Genomic DNA, 24,605 nt, shown 5'->3' with positions numbered 1-24,605 from the left:
TCATTAGAGCACACTCACTCATCCACGTAGGTGTGCTCCTTTTGCAGAACTTTATTCATGTTATTCAGATTTGTTTGTTGTACCATATTATAAATCACCAGTCAGTTACAGCAGGGAATATACATTAAGATGCCAGGAACTCACCAGAATTATTACAGTGCGCCATGATCCACTTATAATACAACCAATGTACAAAGTAAGTGTGCGGTATTGTGACAACACCAGCAGCGTGGACAGCATGGTGGCACAGTGGTTAGCACTGCTGCCTCACAGCGTCAGGGACCCGGGTTCGATTCCTGCCTTGGGTCACTGTCTGTGTGGAGTCTGCACATTGTCTGCGTGCGTTTCCTCCGGGTTCCTCCCACAGTCTGAAAGATGCATTGGTTAGGGTGTATTGGCCATACTAAATTCTCCCTTAGTGTACCCGAACAGGCACCAGAGTGTGGCGACTAGGGGATTTTCACGGTAACTTCATTGCAGTGTTAATGTAAGCCTATTTGTGACACGAATAAATAAACTTACTGGCCTTAATTTTGGTTAAATCTGTTATGCATTGAAATCTTTTTTTCTGATGACTTTGTAATAACCTTTTGACTTGAATCTCGATAGGTCTGCTGGAGTGGCCTTTACATTAGCTGTAGCATCGACAACACAGAAACAGGACATTCAGCCAAGTTAGTGCATACCAGTGCTTGTGTCCCACACAAGTCTCCTTCCACCCTCGTATACCTCACCCTATCAACAAAACACTTCATCTGAACCAATTAGCCGAAGAGGCGCCGGAGTGTGGCGACTAGAGGATTTTCACAGTAACTTCATTGCAGTGTTAATGTAAGCCTTACTTGTAACTAATAAATAAACTTTAAACTTTATGATTCCTTTCTTCCTCGTGTACCTATCCAGCTCCCCCTTAAATTTATCTACGCTACTTACATCAACGATTCCTTTCGGTAGAAAATTTCACATTCTCACCACTCTCTGGGTAAAGATGTTCCTCCCAAACTCCCCTTTGGGTTTATGAATTACCATCTTATGACCCTTAGTTTGGACTTCCCCACAAGTAGGAACATTTTCTCTACCTCTATCCTATTAATCCCTTTCTATGTGGTCAACCTTCTCCATTGTATTATGTTATGCAGATTGTGACTTGGATTGTGCTCCCCTTCAATCATTTAGAATCATAGAATCCACTATAGTACAGAAGGCCATTCAGCCCATCGAGTCTGCACCGACCCTCCAATAAAGCATCTTACCCAGACCCTATTCCCATATCCTCACGTATTTACCCCACTAATCCCCCTACACACATAGAATCATAGAACCCTACAGTGCAGAAGGAGGCCATTCTGTCCCATCGAGTCTGCACTGACCACAATCCCACCCGGGCCCTATCCCCATATATTTACCATAGCTAGTCTCCCAACACTAAGGGGCAATTTAGTACGGCCAATCTAGCTAACCCGCCCATCTTTGGAATGTGGGAGGAAACCAGAGCACCCAGAGGAAACCCACACAGGCACGGGGAGAATGTGCAAACTCCACACAAACCCAAGCCGAGAATCGAACCCATGTCTCTGGCGCTGTGAGACAGCAGTGCTAACCACTGTGTCACCCTGCCGCCCCACAGCTTGGGACACTAAGACCGGAATTTTACCACGCTGCCCGCCACAGGAATCGGAGCTGCGAGGGGCAGACAATGGGAATGGCCATTGACCTTGGGTGGGATTTTATGGTTTTGCGACGAGCGAAGCCGTAAAATCCTGCCCTAAGGGGCAATTTATCATGGCCAATCAAACTAACTGCCACATATTTGGAGCATGGGAGGAAACTGGAGCACCCGGAGGAAACCCACGCAGGCACAGAGAGAGAATGTACAAACTCCACACAGACCCAAGGCCGGAATTGAACCTGGGTCCCTGACGCTATGAGGCAGCAGTTCTAACCACTCTACCACCATGCCTGCAAACTATATGTCTAAGCATGCCACTTGATTTGTTTCGATAACCTTTGCCCCTCTGATGTTAAACATTGGACCCAATTTTAACCTTCCAGAAGTGGATGGGGGTTTTGAATGAGTTAACACCAGGCCCACTGCGTTGCATTGGTGATATCACACAGTCATTATTCTTTACCAACTGCTTCTTCACCTGTGTAATTCACGCAGCCAGATTTGCCACGGGCCATGGTTTGTTACATGCAGGAACAAGAGTAAACAAATGCCTTGTGCACATTACACAGAATAGCAGCTGGTCAAGGGACGAATTTCAGATGTAAGCCGGATCCCTTGTGGTTTTGGGCTTGTGCCCGCGGTTTGCTCACTTGTGGACGCAATGACCCAAAGCCAGCCAGGGACCACATACACCAGGCATCTGTAATTCACACCTGACCATCTGCTATTCTTTACACGCATGCTTAGCAAGCAGAAACCATTCGTAAAATGAACCCTTACTTGGAGGAGTGGGGGGGGGGGCTGCAGATATAAACATCAACTTCTCAAAGCACAGACTGAAGATTGTGTCAAAACCTCAAATAAACTCACTCAGGGGACTTTTCTCATCCCATCCTCCATGGGAAACATAGCAGGCGGTGGGGGGTGGGGTGGGGTGGTTGGGGGGGCCGGGGGGGGGGTTGGGGGGGGGCGGTGAAGGGAACCTCCGTTGACTTCGGGCAGGATTTTTCAGTTTTGGGGTGGATGCGGCTGGAAAATCCCGCCCACGAATTCTAAATTATTTATTGGCGCCACATATGAATCAACAGAAGAAGGTTGTTGGGAATGTGGACATTGGGCTGCGGAAAAGCACACTTGCTTTAGACTGGACATGACCTGATAAAGCACCACAATGCTGGAACTCTCGTGCTGTTGAATATTTCCAGTGATGAACTGAGACCTGTAGTGAAATCCATAAAGGGTTCAGAGGAAGAAGGGGAGGCATTGCCTTAGCAATATTATCACTGGACTAGTAATCGAGAGACCTAAGGTAACGCTCTGGAGACCTGGGTTCGAATTTTATCATGGCAAATGGTGAAATTTGAATTCGATAAAAATCTAAAGTCTAATGATGACCGTGCACCCATTGTCGGTTGTGATAAAAACCCATCTGGTTGACGAATGTCCTTCAGAGAAGGAAATCTGCTGTCCTTACCTGGTCTGGCCTACAAGTGATTTGGTCTGATTTATTATTGTCATGTATTGGCATACAGTGAAAAGTATTGATTTTTGATTTGACTTGATTTGATTTATTATCATCACGTATATTAGTATACAGTGAAAAGTATTGTTTCTTGCGCAGTATACAGACAAAGCATACCATTCATGGAGAGGGAAAGGAGAGAGTGCAGAATGTAATGTTACAGTTCAAAAGAGAAAATGCTGGAAAATCTCAGCAGGTCTGGCAGCAACTGTAAGAAGTGAAAAGAGCTGATGTTTCGAGTCCGGATGACCCTTTGTCAAAGCTTGAGTTTTGACAAAGGGTCATCTGGACTTGAAATGTCAGCTCTTTTCTCTCCTTACAGATGCTGCCAGACTTGCTGAAATTTTCCAGCTTTTTCTCTTTTGGTTTCAGATTCCAGCATCCGCAGTAATTTGCTTTTATATAATGTTACAGTCAATAGCTAGGGTGTAGAGAAAGATCAACTTATTGCGAGGTAGGTCCATTCAAAAGTCTGATGGCAGCAGGGAAGAAGCCGTTGAGTCAGTTGGTACATGACCTCAGACTCTTGTATCTTTTTCTCGACAGAAGAAGGTGGAAGAGGGAATGTCCGGGGTGTGTAGGGTCCTTAATTATGCTGGCGGCTTTTCTGAGGCAGCGGAAAGTTTCTTGCGCACTATACAGACAAAACATATTGTTCATAGAGTACATAGGAAACTAGGAAAAGAGAGGGTGCAGAATATAGAGTTATATTCATAGCTAGGGTGTAGAGAAAGATCAGCTTAATATATGATAGGACCATTCGAAAGTCTGGTGACAGCAGGGAAGAAGCTGTTCTTGAGTCGCTTGGTATATAATCTCAAACTTTTGTGACTTTTTCCCGACGGAAGAAGGTGGAAGGTGGAATTTTCCTTTCCCGCCTGCCACGGGAATCGTAGTGGGCGGGACACGGGCCATGTAAAGGCCCATTGACCTTGGGCGGGATTATCCAGCTTTTGGGTGAGCGGGGCCGGAAAATCCCGCCCTATGTTAGGGGTGGGTGGGGGTCCCTGATTATGCTGGCTGCTTTGCCGAGGCAGCGGGAAGTGTAGACGGAGTCAGTGGATCGTGAGGCCAAGTAGCCAGTCTCTCACTTGGGCAGTGGCAAAAAAGCGAACGGGGCAGTCGGTGTAACATGAAAGCAACATAGAAAACTGCCAGGAAAGCAGGTGTACCTCTGCTTGATGCACGGATGGTGATTCACCCCAGTTAAACTTTACCGGATTGTATCTCTCGTAGGTTGGTGAGTTGGTATCAGTCAGTTTGAATCGTGACAAATTCAAGTAATGGGGCTAATTCATCCTGTGTGTAGCTGATGAGAGAAATCTGTATTTTATGAATCGTAGGCAACTGGAACATTTTAAATCAGAATTTCCTCAGTCAAAACTAATTTTGAAAAGGTTATTATCTGTTTGCATTCTTTGCCATCGAACCTTAGAAAAAAAACAATTCTTTTCTGACAACTGACAAGTGCTGCACGATGATTTATTCACTTAAGTAGACTTCTCTGGTGGACATAGTGAGTTGAACAATACTTTCCTCTGGCAAAATGCCTTGTACTGCTAATTTGGCACCACTATTGATTTAGGCTTTTGGAAACTTCATAAGAAAATAGCTTCAAGGTGCAAGCAGTAAGCAATAAATATTTCTCTCAGTGAAGAAAAGAAAAGCTATTAATGGATGTGAAAGTGTGTGTGTAGTGGGAGTTTTACCAGGATAGTGAATGGTTTCACAGTTCTTCGATATCGCTGTTCCTTTTTCAAAAGTTAAGTAGCCGATGCAAGCAAAGAGATGGACCTCTTTGAGGGAGGATTACTGTAATCCTCGCCTCCAAGGGCATGAGAACAAAATCGAGGCTGACACTCCAATGCGATCTGAAGACAGGTGACCAAAAACCTGGCCAAAGGGATTAAGAGTTGTCTCAGGAGAGGCGGAGAGGTTTAAGGAGGGAATTCTAGAACCTAGGGCCAAGGCAGCTGAAGGAATGAGAACTGTTGTGCCCTTCCTCAATGGAGAATTAACCCCAGTCATCAGTCGGAAGATAGGATCAATGCTTTGTTGAGTACAATGATTGTCTTGATTTCAGGGTTCGCTGGATAGATTGTGATGAAGATTTTTTTCAGCCTATTTAAGCTCTAATTTTTGTGAAAAGGAAATAGGCAGATGATGCAGAGTCACCTGAACTACCAGGTAGAAGGCAGATTGTGCTGAGGTTGGTATTGTGTTATGAAACCAATGCTTTATATCAAAGATATGGGTGGCACGGTGGCACAGCGGTTAGCACTGCTGCCTCGCAGCGCCAGGGACCCAGGTTCAATTCCTACCTTGGGTGAATATCTATGTAGAGTTTGCATGTTCTCCCCGTCTCTACATGGAATTCCTCCAGGTGCTCCAGTTTCCTCCCATAGTCAAAAGATGTGCATTGCCATGCTAAATTGCCCCTTTGTGTCCCAGGATGTGTTGGTTAGATGGATTAGCCATAATAAAGGTGTGGGGTTACAGGAGACAAAGGCCTGGGTTAGATACTCTGTCGGAGGGAGTCAGTGCAGACTCAATGGGCCGAATAGACTCCTTCCACACTATATGGATTCCAAGATATGACAGGCTGGATTCTCCGACTTCGCCCGTGGCTGGGATTCTCCGGTCCCGCTGCTGTGAATGGATATTTGGCGGAACGCCAAATTCTCTGTTCTCGCTGGCAGCAGTATCGGAGCGTATGGGAGCAGAGAATTCCGGCTGACTTTATCGAGTGGGTTGAAACCACTGGATCAGTAAAACAACTGAACAACGGCATTTTCAATGACTTAAGCAACAATCCCTAAGATAGCTGAACCTTTTCATAGCTGCACCAATGCAAATTCCAAAGTCTCTGTTGGGCTGCCTGGAAGTGGCCCAACAGAGGCAATCAACTTAGATTCACGTGAATGACTCATCTCCTGAACCATTCACAAAACATCCAGACGTCATCTGTGCATTCAGCTGAGTGTGGACCAAGCCATCAGATTCGGTCCTTTTGGACAATGGACCCCGGTTGAGAAGGGAAATGCTCCAGCCATAATCTAATCTTTTCTAAGCAATGGACCTGGAATATACTTGCTATGACCATGTTTGTGTAACTGGTCAGTTTGCAAGGAGATCATGTGATGAGCAAACTAACCCTCTTCGTGTTTTAAGAAACTCCTTTTCTCTCGGTCAGGCAGAAGAACAGAAATTCTGAGCGAGATCAAAAGGACCCTCGGTGGAATTTTCCCGTCCCGCCCGCCACGGGAATGTAGCAGGCGAGACGTGGACCATGCAAAGGTCCGTTGACCTCGGATGGGATTTTCCAGTCTTGGGGCAAGCGCGGCCAGAAAATCCCGCAACCGGAGTGAGCGCTCTCCCTTTCTCGCTCTCTTTCTCGCTCTCTCTCTCTCAATCTCTCTCTCCAGCCACCTTGCAAGCTGGTGCCCTACTTGTTGTTCGACCAGTCACATGCCATGGGCAGTGTCTCAAAATTCAATCCAGCAGCTGCTGACTCCAAAAGAAAAGATGGAAGTTGTCTGTCAACATCTTTAAATCATCTCAATGTAGAAACCAGAAAGGCCATCAAGGCCAGTGTGTAACCACCCACGTCATCAATCTCCAGGATCCCGAGACAACTGACTTTGGTTTTTGAACCATTAAAGACAATTTAACCTCATCTTCCACTTGGTAGAACTTAAAAAATTTATAAGTATTCATTTTTCTTAAAGGTTAATACGATTAATACTGAACAGCCATGGGCCCCTGAGCAAAGTGGGCAGCACGGTGCCACAGTGGTTAAAACTGCTGCCTCACAGCACCAGGGACCTGGGTTCGATTCCCGGCTTGGGTCACTCTCTGTGTGGAGTTTGCACGTTCTCCCCGTGTCTGCGTGGGTTTCCTCCGGGTGCTCCGGTTTCCTCCCACACTCCAAAGACATGCAGGGTAGGTGCATTGGCCATGCTAAATTGTCCTTCAGTGTACCCGAACAGGTGCTGGAGTGTGGCGACTGGGGGATTTTCACAGTAATTTCATTGCAGTGTTAATGTAAGCCTACTTGTGACACTAATAAATAAACTTTAAAGGGGCTTGTTTCTCCTTAGAACCATAAGGGTAATTCCTGCTAAGAGGGATTTACTCCTAAAGTTACAAGCCTTATCACAGGGTAAACCATTGAAAACGTAGTTTTGCAAACTGTGACAAAAGCTACCACAGTTTAATTTTACATAATTGATCATTGATGAGTTTATGCTTATAATATAATTAGTTGAATAATGAAAATTTGTGTATTGCTAAAAAAAATAGATTTGTTGAAACCTTCCGCCTTGTACTCACCAGGACATCACTGTCCTGATGAGTGCAAGGTGAAAAGCTTTGACAAGAAAATGTCACTTTACTCAGCAATGCTGAAGTTTCTGTACAACCAAATGACTATTTGTACACCTGAGACAGAGGCAGAGCAAAAATGAAAATTTGACCACCACGAGGCTCACAGCTTGTTTTTGTGTTAGTTTTCTTAGACATGGAAGAGGGCCAGGTCTTATGTAGAAATGAACAAGAATAACAATATTTGGGAAATAAAGAGGATGAACTTAACCCTTATTGTAGTACCAACATACCTCTATATGTAAGAAATTCTCTATACAAGCTAAGAAACAGTCTAAATCTTGAAAGCATTCATTGAATTTTTAGATTTGCTGGATTCACTTCAGTGCCACAGTTGAGGTTCAACTAGAACTCAGTGACTATCGTTCTGTCCTTAACTGGGGCAGAGTCACTTTGCTAACTCTGTGGTCTTCTACACGACGATTTAAGGATAATATTACTTTAATAATTGATGGATATCCTACTTAAATATTTAACTGTAAAAATATTTAGATTTAAAAATTAGATTCTCTACCAGAAATAAGAATAAGATACTTTTTCTTGGAACCATTAATGTTGCCATTGACTGCCACACCACTTATGAATTGTATGTTCAGTTCCTCAGTTCCCGTGTTCCGTGGCTGCGGGAGGCAGTGTGCCAATCACGGGTGGCTGGATCTTATGGTCCCGCTAATGCCAACAGGGTTCCCCATTGAATTCACCCCATACTGTTGGGAAACCCGTGGTGGGGGTACGCCATTGACTGGACTGTAAGATCCCGCCAGGGTAAATTGCAGCAAGATTTCGGCGATGATGTCTCACCCAGTCTTCTGATCGCTAATTCATGAACCCATCTCTTGGGTGGAGAGGTATATTACCGATGTGAGATTCCTGCACTCTCAGAATATCTGGGTAATTGTAATCTAGCTGAAGTTTGTTACAAAGGCTATATTGAGGATGGTAATATTCCAAGCTGGTTTATTTCCTACGGGAAGAGTTAAGTCAGTGTTTCGACAATGGGTCGTGAACGAAGCCCAGTCCATCACGCAAATCTGCCTCCCATCCATTGACTCCACCGATACTTCCTGCTGCCTCGGAAAAGCAGCCAGCATAATCAAGGATCTCACACACCCCGGACATATTCTCTTCCACCTTCTTCCGTCGAGAAAAAGATGAAAGAGTCTCAGATCACGTACCAGCTGACTCAAGAACAGCTTCTTCCCTGCTGCCATCAGACTTTTGAATGGTCCAATCACACATTAAACTGATCTTTCTCTACACCCTATCTGTGATTGTAACACTATGTTCGACACTCTCTCCTTTCCTTCTCCCCTATGTACTCTGCGAGCGGTATGTTTTGTCTGTAACAGCTCGCAAGAAACAATATTTTTCCCTGCATCCCAATACATGTGACAATAATAAATCAATTCAGATCTATTCGGTGATTTAGGATCTGCCTTTTTCAAACTTACACTGAGAGTATTCAGCTGAGAAGCAACTGCTATCGAATGGTCCCAAAAAGGGGCTAGCATTATTCTACACCACGTAGGGATATATGTGTCTGGTAACCATGCCGACTGTGAGAGCAGACAAATTTCAACTATGTGCAATGCATCCTGATAAAATACATTCCAGCCATATCTTATTCAGTAGCAGTGAATGAAATGTTCAGCATAATAAATTAATTCATACTACAGTTTAACAACTGTGCGGGAAGTGATAGTATTAAAATGATATGTAAAAATTCACATGAGCATTTAGAAGTCTTCCTCAGAGTTGATTTATAAACTTGCTGATCTGTAACAGAATAAGTGCAATTAATAACTTCGGTCCTCAGAATGATTTAAAAGCTGCAATTGAGTATATTTAATTTTATATTATCTAAAGTTACTGCAAGAACCTGTCTGAATTGCAAGAGAGTCTATTTAATTAATAATATTGTTCTCTGCGATGATTCATAAAAATATTATATGCACGGTGGAAGGTATCTCTTAGTTCCCAGTACATGATAATTCTCACTGATAGGCTAGGACTGGTTAGCCAACATATTGTGGTTTCTAATTACATGGCCAAATTTGCTCCATGTACCACCTCCTGTATATCTTAATATTATCATAGTGACAACATAACAACTTGACATGTTTCTATGGAATGTGTTCCCCTGGTAATGTATGAATTTGTAGATTACCTCTGAAGGGTCCTGTCATATAGAACAAAGAACACAGAACAAAGAACAGTACAGCACAGGAACAGGCCCTTCAGCCCTCCAAGCCTGCGCCAATCACATTGTCCTATCTAGACCAACCGCTTGTATCCCTCTATTCCCCGTCTGTTTATGTGTCTATCCAGATAAGTCTTAAATGCTGCTAATGTATCTGCCTCAACCACCTCACTTGGCAGTGCATTCCAGGCCCCCAACACCCTGTGGGTAAAAAACTTCCCCACTGAAGTTTTCATCTCCACTGAACCTTTCCCCCCTTATCTTGAACTTGTGCCCCCTTGTAATTGTCATTTCTGTCCTGGGAAAAGGCTTCCAACTGTTCACCCTATCCATACCCCTCATAATTTTATAAACTTCTATCAGATCGCCCCTTGGCCTCCGTCTTTCCAGGGAGAACAGTCCCAGTTTACTCAATCTTTCCTCATAGCTAATACCCTCCATACCAAGCAACATCCTGGTAAACCTTTTCTGTACTCCCACCAAAGCCTCCACATCCTTCTGGTAGTGCGGTGACCAGAATTGGACACAGAATTCTAAATGTGGCCTAACCACCGTTTTATATAACTCCAACATAATTTGCCAACTTTTATATTCAATGCCGTCCGACGAAGGCAAGCACGCCATATGCTTTCTTCACCACCTTTTCCACCTGTGCTTATATTATTTATTATATTATATTTTATTATATTATAAGATCAGCTTATTATTAGGCTGATCTTTCTCTTCCCCTATCTGTAACTGTAACACTATATTCTGCACCCTCCTTTTCTTCTCTCCTATGTACTTTATGAACGATATATTTTGTCTGTACAGTGCGCAAGAAACAATACATTTCACTGTATGCCGATACATGACAATAATAAATCAAATCAAATCAAATCAAAAGGCTAGGCAATGACCATCTCCAACAAGAGAGAGAATCTAATCATCTCCCATTGACATTGAATGGCATTACCATTGCTGAATCCCCCACTATCAACATCCTCAGAGGTACCATTGGCCAGAAACTCAACTGGATTGGCCATTTAAATATAGTGACTACAAGATCAGTGGCTCGGAATTCTGTGGAGAGTAATTCACCTCCTGATTCCCCAAAGCCTGCCATGACACAAGGCAAAATCAGATTGTGATGGAATACTCTCCACTTGTCTGCATGAAGAGCTCCAACAACACTCAAAAAACCCAACGTGAACCAAGACACAGCAGCCACTTTGATTGGCACCTTTAACATTCACATCCTTCATCTCTAACACGTTATGGCAGCAGCGCTTACCATGTACAAAATGCACTGCAGCAATTCACCAAGGCTCTTTATCAGCACTTGCCAAACCCACAACCATTGCCATTTACAAGGACAAGGGCAGCAGATGCATGGGAACACCACTGAGTGCAAATTACCCTCCAATCCACTCATCATTCTGACACGGAACTATATCGCCATTCCTTCACTGTCGCTGTATCAAAATCCACTAACTGCCTTCCTCACGGCAGGTGGCAGCATGTTAGCACAGTGATTAGCACTGCTGCCTCACAGCTCCAGGGACCCGGGTTCCATTCCCGGCTTGGGTCACTGTCTGTGCGGAGTCTACACGCTCTCCCCGTGTCTGCGTGGGTTTCCTCCGGGTGCTTCGGTTTCCTCCCACAGCCCAAAAGACGTGCTGGTTAGGTGCATTGGCCATGCTAAATACTCCCTCAGTGTACTCGAACAGGCGCCAGAGGGTGGCGACTGGGGGATTTTCACAGTAACTTTATTGCAGCGTTAATGTAAGCCTACTTGTGACACTGATAAAATAAACTGAACAGCACTGTGGGTGTACCTACACCAAATGGACTGCAGCAGTTCAAGAACGTGGCTTACCAACAGCAACTCAAAGGCAATTACGGATGGGGAAAAAATACTGACCAAGCCGGTACTTTGTGACCGATGAATTTAAAAATAATCTTTGCTATAATATTATTCAACATCCAACAAACCAGTTTGTATGGTCAGATGTGATTTAGTTCACTTGAACCAGTACAGAGGGAGAAGAGAAGAGGTGGAATAATTCAATAAATTATTGCCCTCTTTGTCCTCATGTTTAATAACGAAAAGGAAAATTTTAATCAGGGGAAAATACTGGAAGATATCTTGGTGCCATAACAGCTGTGAACAGATAGTGGATCATCTGTGTTGTAGAATTGGTTAACATCAGGATATTGAAAACTTCAACACCATGACGATGCAACAATAAATCTCCTTTCAGAGATGGAGTCCAATGATTGGAATTTTCTTGGGGCGGGTTCTCCTGATTGGACAATGTAACTTTGGCGCCAACTCCAGGATTCTTGATGGAAGGAATTGCTGCCAATCTTCCTGTGGTGAACCATCGTTGGTTCCCACCAGGTAGTGCTGAGCCAGGGTCTGGCCAGTACTATGAGTCTGTATATATGTTGCTGTTGGGGTTAGGGTTGGGTTGTTCTACATGTTACTGTTGGGGTTAGGGTTGGGCTGTTCTACCTGTAATATAGTTATTATGGTACATCCCAGTCGGGCTCCGCCTCCTGGGAGAGGTATAAAGGTTACTGCTCTGTCTGGGACCCCTCAGTCTGGGATCGTGTATTATATATGGTAGCTCTATTGTAGTAGTTAATAAAAGCCTTTATTTCCTCGAGCATCTCCAGCCTCATGAGTTATATCGCGCGTCACTTCCATAGACGTTATGCCAGCCAATTGGAAGAAATCCAACAAAATTCTCGGAAAAAGAGACTTTAGAGGCAGTGGGGTAGAAATTGACTGGTACCTGATTTTGAAGGGAAGGCGACATATATGGGTGGGATTTCCTGGCCGCATTTGTCCAGAGGCTGGAAAATCTCACCCAAGGTCAACGGACCTAGAATATAAGAGCAGGGATGTACTTCTGAGGCTGTATAAGGCTCTGGTCAGACCCCATTTGGAATACTGTGAGCAGTTTTGGGCCCCGTATCTAAGGAAGGATGTGCTGGCTTTAGAATGGGTCCAGAGCAGGTTCACAAGAATGATCCCTGCAATGAAGAGCTTATCGTATGAGGAATGATTGAGGGCTCTGTATCTGTACTCATTGGAGTTTAGAAGGATGAGGGGGAATCTTATTGAAACTTACAGGATACTGCGAGGCCTGGGTAGAGTGGACGTAGAGAGGATGCTTCCATTAGTAGGAAAATCTTGAAGCAGGGGGCACAACCTCAGGCTAAAGGGACGATCCCTTAAAACAGAGATGAGGAGGAATTTCTTCAGCCAGAGAGTGGTGAATCTGTGGAACTCTTTACCGCAGAAGGCTGTGGAGGCCAGGTCATTGAGTGTCTTTAAGACAGAGACAGATAGGTTCTTGATTAATAAGGGGATCAGGGATTATGGGGAAAAGGCAGGAGAATGGGGATGAGAGAAATATCAGCCATGATTGAATGGCGGAGCAGACTCGATGGGTTGAGTGGCCTAATTCTGCTCCTATGTCTTATGGCCTTATGGTCTTATGGACCTTTGCATGGTCCATAAAGTAAAGTTTATTAGTCACAAGTAGGCTTATATTAACATCTTTTTTTTATTCATTCGTAGGACATGGGCGTCGCTGGCTGACCAGCATTTATTGCCCACCCCCAGCTGCCCTTGAGAAGGTGCTGGTGAGCTGCTTTCTTGATCTGCTGCAGTCCATGTCCTGTGGGTTGACCCACAATATAATCTGCAATGAAGTTACTGTAAAAATCCCCGAGTTGCCACTCTCCGGCGCTTGTTTGGGTACACTGAGGGAGAGCTTAGCACGGCCAGTGCTCCGAGCCAGCACCTCTTTCGGACTGTGGGAGGAAACCGGAGCACCCGCGGGGTGAACATGCAGACTCCGCACTGACAGTGACCCAAGGTCGGGAATGGAACCCGGGTCCCTGCCGCCATGAGGCAGCAGTGCTAACCACTGTGCCACTGTGCCGCCCTTGTCCATGTCCATGTCCCCGCCCACTGCGATTCTTGGGTGGGCGGAACGGGAAAATTCCGCCCATAGATCCAAACCGGGAAGGTTAACCTAAGTTTGGGCATCGGATCAATTTCAGGGAATGGCTTCCCAAGGCTGAAACGATGCTTGAAATTCATGGGAACTTGAAACAAATTTGGGCGAGATGCTGGAGTGACTGCTGCCTCTCCCCAGGCAGTTTACCAGCTAAAGGAATGAAACTGGGAAGCTCATCCCACTGGCAGCAACCCACTGCTAAGTACTGGATGAGAAAGATTGGAAACGCACTGGGAGCCCAGCTGATGGACATACTGTGGATGGCGGTGGTAGAAACAGCATTGCCAATCGCTAAAGACAATGATATTTAGTGGTTGTTGAACAAGAACTCTAAATGGAACTGGAATGGTTCCTGTTCTGTTCCATATTATTGAATTTAGTATTAACATCAGTAAGAGGAAGTCAAGATTGGAAGTAATGAGAAAGAGGCAATTTCAAGTTCCTTGGCTGGACAATGAACACCAAAGATACAGCTAAGAATGAAATCCAGATTAGAGTAACTATGGCACTAGATGTGACTTAAACAGTGTCCGGTAGGCCGAAGAAAATCAGCATGAAGTTTAATGGAAAGTCTGGGACAGTCATTCACGCTGTGCATTGCATTTTACAGACGTGAGGGTTGGGTTCTGAAGAAAGGGGATAGGAGGAGGATTACAGCTTTCGAAATGTAGGGTATGACGGAGAATGCTCAGCATCAGCTGGCTGGACAGAAAGACAAATGAATGGGTTAGATCGAGAGGTGAAATTCAGGAACCCAAAGGGTTGCCAAGTACTGTTAAAGAGAGAAAGATAGTCAAGTATGGACATCTGAAATAAAGACCTGATGACTCCTGGTTCACTAATGTCCTTGAGGGAAGGAAATCTGCCATCCTTACCCGGTCTGGCCTACATGTGAATCCACAGCAATGTGGTTGACACTCAACTGCCCTCGGGCAACTAGGCTTGGGCAATAAATGCTGGCCAGTGAGCGACACCATGTCCCACAAATGAATAAAAACAGCCTCGACTGGGCAACAATTGAAAGGAGAAATGGGAGGTTAAAAATAGAAAAAGAGGGAGAAAGATTGGATGAGTGGATAACATTGAGGTGTGGTCCGAGGGAGGCTTGATGAAAATGAGAGAAGAAGCAAGATAGCATCAACAGACTCACTAAGACTATGGTGAAACCAGACACGGTGAGGGATCTAATGCCTACCTCAGGTAGCTGCCAGGGCAGTCTGAATAATAGCTGCACCCAGTATCGAGTCATAGGTCTTTCAGACATTCTTTCAGTACGGACATTGTTCCCTCATTTGTGACTGTTCTATCATAGAATCCCACAGAATCCCTCCAGTACGGAAGGAGGCCATTCGGCCCATCGAGTCTGTACTGACCAATCAACCCAACCTGCACATCTTTGGACTGTGGGAGGAAACTAGAACATCCAGAGGAAACCCACGCAGACACGGGGAGAAAGCGCAAACTCTGCACAGACAGTGACCCGAGGCCAGAATTGAACCCGGGTCCCTTGCATGCAGGGCAGTGACAGGATGTGACAGAAAAGTGCCTCGGTACCTTTCATGCTGAAAGAATGGGGACTTCAGTGTCCAATTCCTACCCCAGTGAATCGCTATGTACACAAGATATAACGATATGTGGAACATGAGCACATTCAGAGGTAGAAGTTTCAGGAAACCACTTAATCGAGGACACTGTGCATTCAGTAGCAATGTGTGTTTATCTGCGAATCCACACTTTTCAAACTATTGTACAAAGTCTTTTACCACTGTAAGATCTAATGGCTGGAATTTTACCGCCCCGCCCACCACAGGAATCGGAGCGGGTGAGGGGAGGACCATGGAAAGGTCTGTTGATCCTTCGGGACGAGCGAGGCCATAAAATTCTGCCCAATGTTTCCATTTTGGAACATCGAATATTACGGAGAAAAAAAAGCACAAGGAAAAGAATAATGGAATTGTGACTTGTGTAAATTCAGTAAAGCCGAGAAATGCTTGATGCAGTAATGACTTCAATCAGGCCATTGAGGTTGGCCTATTGGAATATGAGGTCCTTGATTAAGGAGCCAATGGGCTAATCAAGGAATCTTTTCCTTGTATTTAACCGGGAGTGTCAGTTCCTCTGGCATTCCCGAAGATAGACTGCTGACTAATAGCACTCTGTGTACTGCTGTTGGAATTGTAAATAAAAGGATTTTAGTGAAGGGACTTCTGCCTCTGAAGACTTATTACAGATGCTTTCCTCTATTTGCCGGCCTTCTGTTAAATGACGAACTGCCTTTGTGATTTTTCCAGGTCAAATTCCTCCCCTGACAAAGCGGTGAAAACTCTTGCCGCGCACACCCGGTTTGTGGGCCGGATGTTCCTCGAGGAGCTCGGAATTTCACACTGGTGCTCACCGGAGGCCTGGCTCATGATGCTGCTCGTGGCTTTGAGCTGGTTCCTGCGCCTATACCTGCATTACTTCAGCCAGTGGCTCTACCTCCAGGCGATCGGTGTCCCCGTCAACAGGTAGGCTCGCTGCCCTTGATATTTATGTACGAGATGCCAGGGAAGCAGCTCAAACCAAACTTTTGCATCCTCAGAAACGGAGTTTATTGCTCTTTATCGAAGGAATCAAGATGACATGACGAATGACTTTGTGTAAAAGAAATGACACAGAGGGAATCAATTTTATGTATTTATTATACCACAGTGACCTCTTGAAGAGTCTGTACTGAGGACTCTTATTTATCTACGAAGCATATTTAACAATCTCACTATTGTAGGTAGCTCAGAAAGTAACTGTGAAGCTATAGTCGAATTTTGAAGACGATGGTTACTTGTCAGGTAATGCATGCCATCTGATTAACGTCACATCACCAATCACAGTGGTTAGCACTGCTGCTTCACAGCTCCAGGGACCTGGGTTCGATTCCCGGCTTGGGTCACTGTCTGTGTGGAGTTTGCACATTCTCCTCGTGTCTGCGTGGGTTTCCTCCGGGTGCTCCGGTTTCCTCCCACAGTCCAAAGATCATAGAATCATAGAATCATAGAATCCCTACAGTGCAGAAGGAGGCCATTCGGCCCATCGAGTCTGCACCGACCACAATCCCACCCAGGCCCTACCCTCACATATTTACCCGCTAATCCCTCTAACCTACGCATCTCAGGACTCTAAGGGGCAATTTTTAACCTGGCCAATCAACCTAACCCGCACGGGTTAGGTTGATTGGCCATGCTAAAATTGCCCCTTAGTGTCCTGAGATGCATAGGTTAGAGGGATTAGTGGGTAAAATATGTAGGGATATGGGAGTAGGGCCTGGGTGGGATTGTGGTCAGTGCAGACTCGATGGGCCCAATGGCCTCTTTCTGTACTGTAGGGTTTCTATGATTTCCATGAATCCCAAATTGTGTGTACCCTATAGCCTTTGTTTCAAATTGCTCCCAAAACAAGATTTTCATCAGTCAACCGTGCACCTTGTGGTCTCTTCCAGACTTTAGCATTTGAGCCTTTAAACAGTCACTGCAAAAGGGAACTGTCTTCATGAAGAAGTGTCTTAATTTATTTTCAAATCTGTGACGCCATGGCAAAAGCCCCATCGAAATGCATCATCCTGTCACTGCCCCGTGACATTGGAATACAAATGATGCGCAGCACATTCTGGTTTCTCTGCCCTCTTACACAAAGAGAAACAGTTGCTGAGATGCACTCTCACAGTGTTATTTCCCCTTCTGTTATCAAGATAAGTAACAGGCACCATGGTGGGCTACCGTAGGGACGCTCAGCACGTTCTTCAGACCTTCTCACCCTTAGTTTATTTTAGCAGAGGCGTAAATTTGTTTGGTACCTCCCGTACAGCTTCCCCTGCTGGAGGGCGTGGAATTAAGAATTACAGTCTCAATATAAGGGGTCAGCTAGTTAAGGCTGGGATGAGGAGAATATTTTTCAATCTTCAGAATTCTCCAGCCCAGGGCTGCTGATGCTCAAGCAGTCATTGCATACATTCAGGATTGAGATTAATAGATTGCTGCACACTCTACAGGAATCAAGGGATAGGACAGGAAACCCTGGAACACACTGCCGGAGAAGGTGTTGGAAGCAGATTCTGTACCAGTGCTCAAGAGGCATCTGGATAGATACAGGAATAGTAAGAAGTCTCACAACACCAGGTTAAAGTCCAACAGGTTTATTTGGCAGCACAAGCTTTCGGAGTCTCAAGCTCCTTCATCAGGTGACTCACCTGATGAAGGAGCTTGAGACTCCGAAAGCTAGTGCTGGCAAATAAACCTGTTGGACTTTCACCTGGTGTTGTGAGACTTCTTACTGTGCCCACCCCAGTACAACGCCGGCATCTCCACATCATAGGTACATGAATAGACAGGGAATAGAGGAATATGGATCATGGCGAGACAAGAAAATATTAGATTAGATTAGAGAGGCATTTGTGCTGGCACAGACTTGGTGGGCCGAAGGGCCTGTTCCTGTGCTGTATTGTTCCTTGAAAGCGAATTGAGGTAGAAGATTGAATGGCAGAGAAGGCACAAGGGCATGTGTGGCCTACTCCTGCCATTCTTGTTCTCCTAGAGACGAACTCAAGACATTTGTCTGATAACAACTCGCAGCCTAATGTTCAGCCCTTGTGGTTTGCATACTCAATTTCGCTTTGTGTAATAGTGTACATTTTTATGGTTACAATCAAATCCTTCCAAAAAACATGACATCAGATGATTGGCACGGAAACTGATAGATTTTCCCTCCTCTCCGTGGCACTTCGTGTTGGTGGGAGGTGGCACGCTGGTGGAGGGATCTTACTGTCCCACTGTTGTCAATGGGATTTCCTGTTGAATACACCCCTCACCGCTGGGAAACCCGCGGCGGGGGTGCATCATCGCCGGGACTGTAAGACCCGCCAGCGTGAACGGAACAAGATTTCAGTAATTGTTGTTGAAGATGACACCATTATTTAGAGCCGATATAGAAGCATTATTCCTCTTAACTTTCTCTCTCCAGATGGTTTTTCTTAATAGATCAGTCTTGCTGCTGATGAGGTTGTGTAAAATAAATGCATAACTTGTCTTCGTCATCGTAGAATAGAATCATAGAGAGTTACAGCCCGGAAGATGACCATTCGGCCCATCATGTTTGTTCTGGCTGCTATTGGACAACCTATCGGGTCCAGCACTTGGTCCCTGTAGTTTGCATCTCTTTCTGAATGGGTTTCCATCTCTAAAACCCCCTTAAACAGTGAGTTCCAGACTGCCAGCAACCAAGGGTGAAAGAAATTCTCCCCAACACTCCTTCCAATTACCTGAAGTCAATGCCCACCATTTATTGACCTCTCTGGTGAGGGGAATAAGCCCTTAATGATTTCACTATCCTTTATATCTAAAGCTGGTATGAAGAATGCCATAGCCAAGCCCAAATGTCTTCAATACAATATCAGTTTGATGATTTGTACTTATATTTTTACCCGACCCTGGAAGAGTTGAGGAGGGTGTTCCGGTGCACAGGCAGGATGGGTGGAACTGTGTCCAAAATTTTAAAATAAAGACTTAAACACCCTTACGCTTCCCCTGCCCACACACTCCCCATGCCCCCTCCATGCCAAGCCCACACTATCTCATGCTTTGTACTGACCCACCACAGCCGTAGTGTCTGATTGAAATATGGATGCGACTCTGATCCTTCAACTATACTGATCTGAACTGTCAGCACTCACTGCCAAGAACAGCGTCCACATGCATGGAACTAAGCTTGGAAATTAAGACACTCCTGTCAGAGATACCCTGGCCTTCTCAGGGTCTGCTGTAACAGTTTTTGCTGATCGATTTGACATGAAAATCAATGCATTGGCAGGAACTTGAGACTCTTTGCCATTAGGTCCCAACTAAAAATGTTAGGGCTGGTATATTCTATAGTGAGTGAACTTGATCTGATAAGTTATAAATTACTGCTAACATTTTCCCTGATTCTGAAAAGCATATTTTACAAGTATGGAGTCTCATTCCTTCAGAAGTTAATTAGTGTTAGGGACTTACAAGCAAGAAATATAAAAATATAGTTTTTTTTTGGTTTTTCCGCCTATCTGATTTACCTCTCTCCCCCTCTTAATCCCAAATATCTTTACCAATCTTTATTTCTCTTTCTCTGCATGATTTAAATTTATACTTCTGGCTTTATGTTTCTTGGTTTAAACTCTGTGCGGCTCAGTGGGGATTCTTCAATCTGATTGCTGGTGCTCCCCCTGCTGACGGGGAGGACCTGTTGCAGAAGGTGCCACACCGGATTAAAGGACACCTCTGATCAAAAGTCCACGGAAACATGTGAGCTGTCAGTGAAGTGTACGCTGAGCATCATTCTTCACCACCGACAGCACTATTTGCGGCATACATGGGAGCAGTTGTGACATTGTAATGTAATCATGTTAATTTTTTCCAATCTGTCTTCTTGCCTTGAAGGTTCCATTTTTATCCACACACGGTCGAACTCATCTACCAGAATTCTCTGTTGCATACTCGCGAGGAGCTGGCCATTGTAGCCCTGGGACCTCTGACCTTGAATGCAGCGATGCTCATTACGGCTATGATCAGATGGATCTGTCATGTATTATTTGGCTCATTCCCTTCCTTCTTGTCAAGGTTTATCATGGCAATGGGACTTTGGATGGTGCTTGACCCTCTGGCAATATTTATAGTAGATGGCATCCTGGGGGTAAGTCAGTTAAAATAACTTGTACATGCAGACTTTAAATACATTGCACCGCATCGTGGAAAAGATCTGAAAGTGAATGGTGCTGTGATGAAACAGACAGTTGCAGATGATCAGTATTTTTTCAGTGGATGGGAGGTAAAATTGCTAACTGTAAGTGTGCTCTGTGTGCTGGAGACACTATTATTGGTGTGTTTCAGTGGAGCTCAGAGCCAACATGGCACAGTGGCGCAGTGGCACAGTGATTAGCATTGCTGCCTCACAGTGCCAGGGACCCAGATTCGATTCCCGGCTTGGGTCACTGTCTGTGTGGAGTTTGCACATTCTTCCCGTGTCTGCGTGGGTTTCCTCCGGGTGCTCCGGTTTCCTCCCACAGCCTAAAGATGTGTGGGTTAGGTGCATTGCCCATGCTAAATTGACCCTTAGTGTCAGGGGGACTAGCTAAGGTAAATGCATGGGATTACGGGGATAGGGCCTGGGTGGGATTGTGGTCAGTGCAGACTTGATGGGCCTCCTTCTGCACTGTAGGATTCTAGGGTTCGATGAACATACAGAACCAATTTTTGATTTGATTTATTATTGTCACATGTATTGGGATACAGTGGAAAGTATTGTTTCTTGCTTGCTATACAGACAAAGCACAGCGTACATAGAGAAGAAAAGGAGAGATTACAGTACATCGTGTTACAATCATAGCTAGGGTGTCGAGAAAGATCAACTTAGTGTGAGGTAGGTCCATTCAAAAGTCTGATGGCAGCAGGGAAGAAGCTGTTCTTGAGTCGGTTTGCACATGACCTCAGACCTTTGTATCTTTTTCCCAACGGAAGAAGGTGGAAGAGAGAATGTCCGGGGTGCATGGGGTCCTTAATTATGCTGGCTACTTTTCCAAAGCAGCAGGAATTGTAGACAGAGTCAATGGATGGGAGGCTGGTTTGCGTGATGGACTCGGTTTCGTCCAAGATCCTTTATAGTTTCTTGTGGTCTTGGGTAGAGCAGGAGCCATACCAAGCTGTGATATAACCAGAAAGAATGCTTTCTATGGTGCATCTGTAAAAGTAAAAGATAGTCGTAGCAGGCATGCCAAATTTCTTTAGTCTTCTGAGAAAGCAGAGGCATTGGTGGGCTTTCTTAACTATAGCGTCGGCATGGGGGACCAGGACAGGTTGTTGGTGATATGGGCACCTAAAAACCTAAAGCTCTCGACCCTTTCTACTTCATCCCCATTGATTTTGACAGGGGCATGTTCTCCACTATACTTCCTGAAGTCGATGACAATCTCCTTCATTTTGTTGACATTAAGGGAGAGATTATTGTTGTCGCACCCAGTTCACCAGATTCTCCATCTCATTCCTGTGCTCTGTCTCGTCACTGTTTGAGACCCGACCCACTACGGTGGTGTCATCAGCAAACTTGAAAATCGAGTTGATGGGGAATTTGGCCACACAGTCACAGGTACAGCTTAATGAAAAGCTAAAGACTAACTGGTTCTTTGATCCTGCCCCATTCAGTTACGATACCTTAAGCATTGGGATTTACCCCTTCCTCCGCCACACTCCACCACCCCACACAACCCACCAGCAACCAGGTAATCGCCTGAGAGCAACAAAGAACGATTTAAAACAAACAAGGCCAATTTTGGGAGAGCGAATATGGAGAATTTCTCTCCGATACTCGTAGGTGATCGAAACTGGTCCAAGAGACCACGGTGATCAAGATTTATATTACTTAGTATTCCATCTACCTTTTGCATGTTGTGATCTCTGCTCCTGCTCTCCCATGACAGTGCATAGGGAATCAATCAATATTCATGGTAGAGCTTGCAACATGTCCCCATGGGTCTGCTGTCCACTTGGAAGAGAAACACCTCCTCACGTCTAACCGAATCCTGCCATTGCATGTTTTACCAACTTATCCCAGTACCTTTAACCAAACTAAGTGGTCAGTATGAACATTGTCTAATCCCTTTGTTATTTTAAATATCTCCACCATCACTCAGCATTTCTGTCACTCTGCTCTACTCCGAGCTCTGCAGCAGCAAGCGATCATTAGGAGGGCAGATTAAACGCTGCAAGGACACGCTGAAAATCTCCCTCAATAAATGCAACATCCCCATCGACACGTGGGAATCGCTTGCCTTTGAACGCACAAACTGACTTTGGGACGGAACGTTCCGGCATTGGGGTGAACACAGCCAGAAAACCCCGCCCCTTGTGTCTGGTATGGCTCCTGCCCTGCCCAAGACCGCAAGAAACTACAAAAGGGTTGTAAATGTACCCCAATCCATCATGCAAACCAGCCTCCCATCCATTGACTCTGTCGACACTTCTCGCTGCCTCGGCAAAGCAGCCAGCATCCCGGACATTCTCTCTTCCACCTTCTGCCGTCAGGAAAAAGATACAAAAGTCTGAGGTCACGTACCAACCAACTCAAGAATAGCTTCTTTCCTGCTGCCATCAGACTTTTGAATGGACCTACCTCACATTAAGTTGATCTTTCTCTACACCCTAGCTATGACTGTAACACTACATTCTGCACTCTCTCCTTTCCTTCTCTATGAATGGTATGCTTTGTCTGTATAACACGCAAGATGCAATACTTTTCACTGTATGCTAATACATGTGACAATAATAAACCAAATCAAATCAAACTGTACACTTCTGACATCTATCATTCCGCTTTGCGTATGGGATTTATTGCGATGCTTAATGTCCGTCACTGTGTATGCCTTGCTTGAGTTTCCTTACTACTTTGCAAGTGGGAAAACTGGCTCGGGAAGTGCGATTTGAAGGAACACTTTAATATAATTGATGGTCAGTTGCTGCGTCTATTCCTCGGCTGTGGAACGTTAGCTGTTCTTGATTTTTAATTCAGATACAGGCAATTGCCTATTGCATAGTTTGTCGTGATTCAAAACAAAAACGCCCGAGGGCATTTTAGACTAAAAGGAGTTATAGCGCAAGGCAAACCAACATATGACATGGAGAAGCTGGCAATATAATCATGTAAAGGCGAGTGAATAAAAATTAAAGTTGCATGCTGCCCAATTCGACGTAACATTTTAATACAAAGTGATTATGGGTGAATTCTGAAGTAAAACCCAACAAAATGATATACGTTGACTTTGGCAGGCTTGCTGATGGAATGCTTGAGAGATTGAAAGGAATACATTTGGTATCTGACTGCATTTATATGGGTGAAATCAAACAAACGCAATACTGATAATATATCAAACAGCTTACTCGCGGAAAGCTTATCAGTTCAAACTCTGTCATCTGGTTTTTAAGCAGAGAATATTGTTTCGCAGGAAGTGAACACGACTGCAATCTAATCGAAAGGTTCAGATAACATCGTAAGGGAAAGGGAACAGCGTTGCATTTATATAGTACCTTTCCTGGCTAGGATGTGGAGATGCCGGCGTTGGACTGGGATGGGCACAGTCAGAAGTCCCACAACACCAGGTTGAAGTCCAACAGGTTTATTTGGAATCACGAGCTTTCGGAGCAGCGCTCGTGATTCCAAATAAACCTGTTGGACTTTAACCTGGTGTTGCGAGACTTCTTACTGTTTCCTGGCTAGAGAATGTCCCAAATCAGTTCACAGCCAATCAACTACTTTTCAAGATTGACAGCGTCTGTGGAGAGAGAAGAGGGCCAACATTTCGAGCCTAAAGGGTCGTCTAGACTCGAAACGTTGGCTCTATTCTCTCTCCGCAGATGCTGTCAGACCTGCTGAGATTTTACAGCATTTTCTGATTTTGTTTCAGATTCCAGCATCTGCAGTATTTTGCCTTTACTTTTCAAGATGGCTCGCTGTTGTAATGTGGGAAATACCACTCCCAATTTGCACACAGCAAGTTCCCACAACCAGCAATGTCATGATGACCAGATAATCTGTTTTTGATTAAAGGACTAATATTGTCCAGAACAATGCAAGAGATTGCCTCTGCTCTTCTGGCCGATGCACCTAACCAGCATGTCTTTTGGACTGTGGGAGGAAACCGGAGCACCCGGCGGAAACCCACGCAGAGACAGACAGTGACCCAAGCCGGGAAATGTTTTATCTGAAGGGTGGCAACACTGAACGGTATGCTCTGTCTGTATAGCGCGCAAGAAACAATACTTTTCATTG

The 24,605-nt window shown here is 44.9% G+C and overlaps 1 protein-coding gene across 1 annotated transcript in view; it reads left to right on the top strand.

Moving 5' to 3' along the window:
* ofcc1 (orofacial cleft 1 candidate 1) overlaps positions 1–24,605 on the top strand; it is a 219,054-nt gene that overhangs the window by 86,936 nt on the left and 107,513 nt on the right. The window contains exons 10-11 of the mRNA XM_078216978.1: positions 16,082–16,297; positions 20,228–20,480. Of these exons, the coding sequence (XP_078073104.1) occupies positions 16,082–16,297; positions 20,228–20,480 (469 nt within the window). The remainder of the gene's footprint in view (positions 1–16,081; positions 16,298–20,227; positions 20,481–24,605) is intronic.

The sequence above is a fragment of the Mustelus asterias genome, chromosome 7 (genome assembly GCF_964213995.1).
Source record: "Mustelus asterias chromosome 7, sMusAst1.hap1.1, whole genome shotgun sequence".
NCBI lineage: Eukaryota > Metazoa > Chordata > Chondrichthyes > Carcharhiniformes > Triakidae > Mustelus > Mustelus asterias.
Note: the sequence above shows the minus strand (reverse complement) of the source record. Positions and strands in the feature narration are given on the sequence as shown.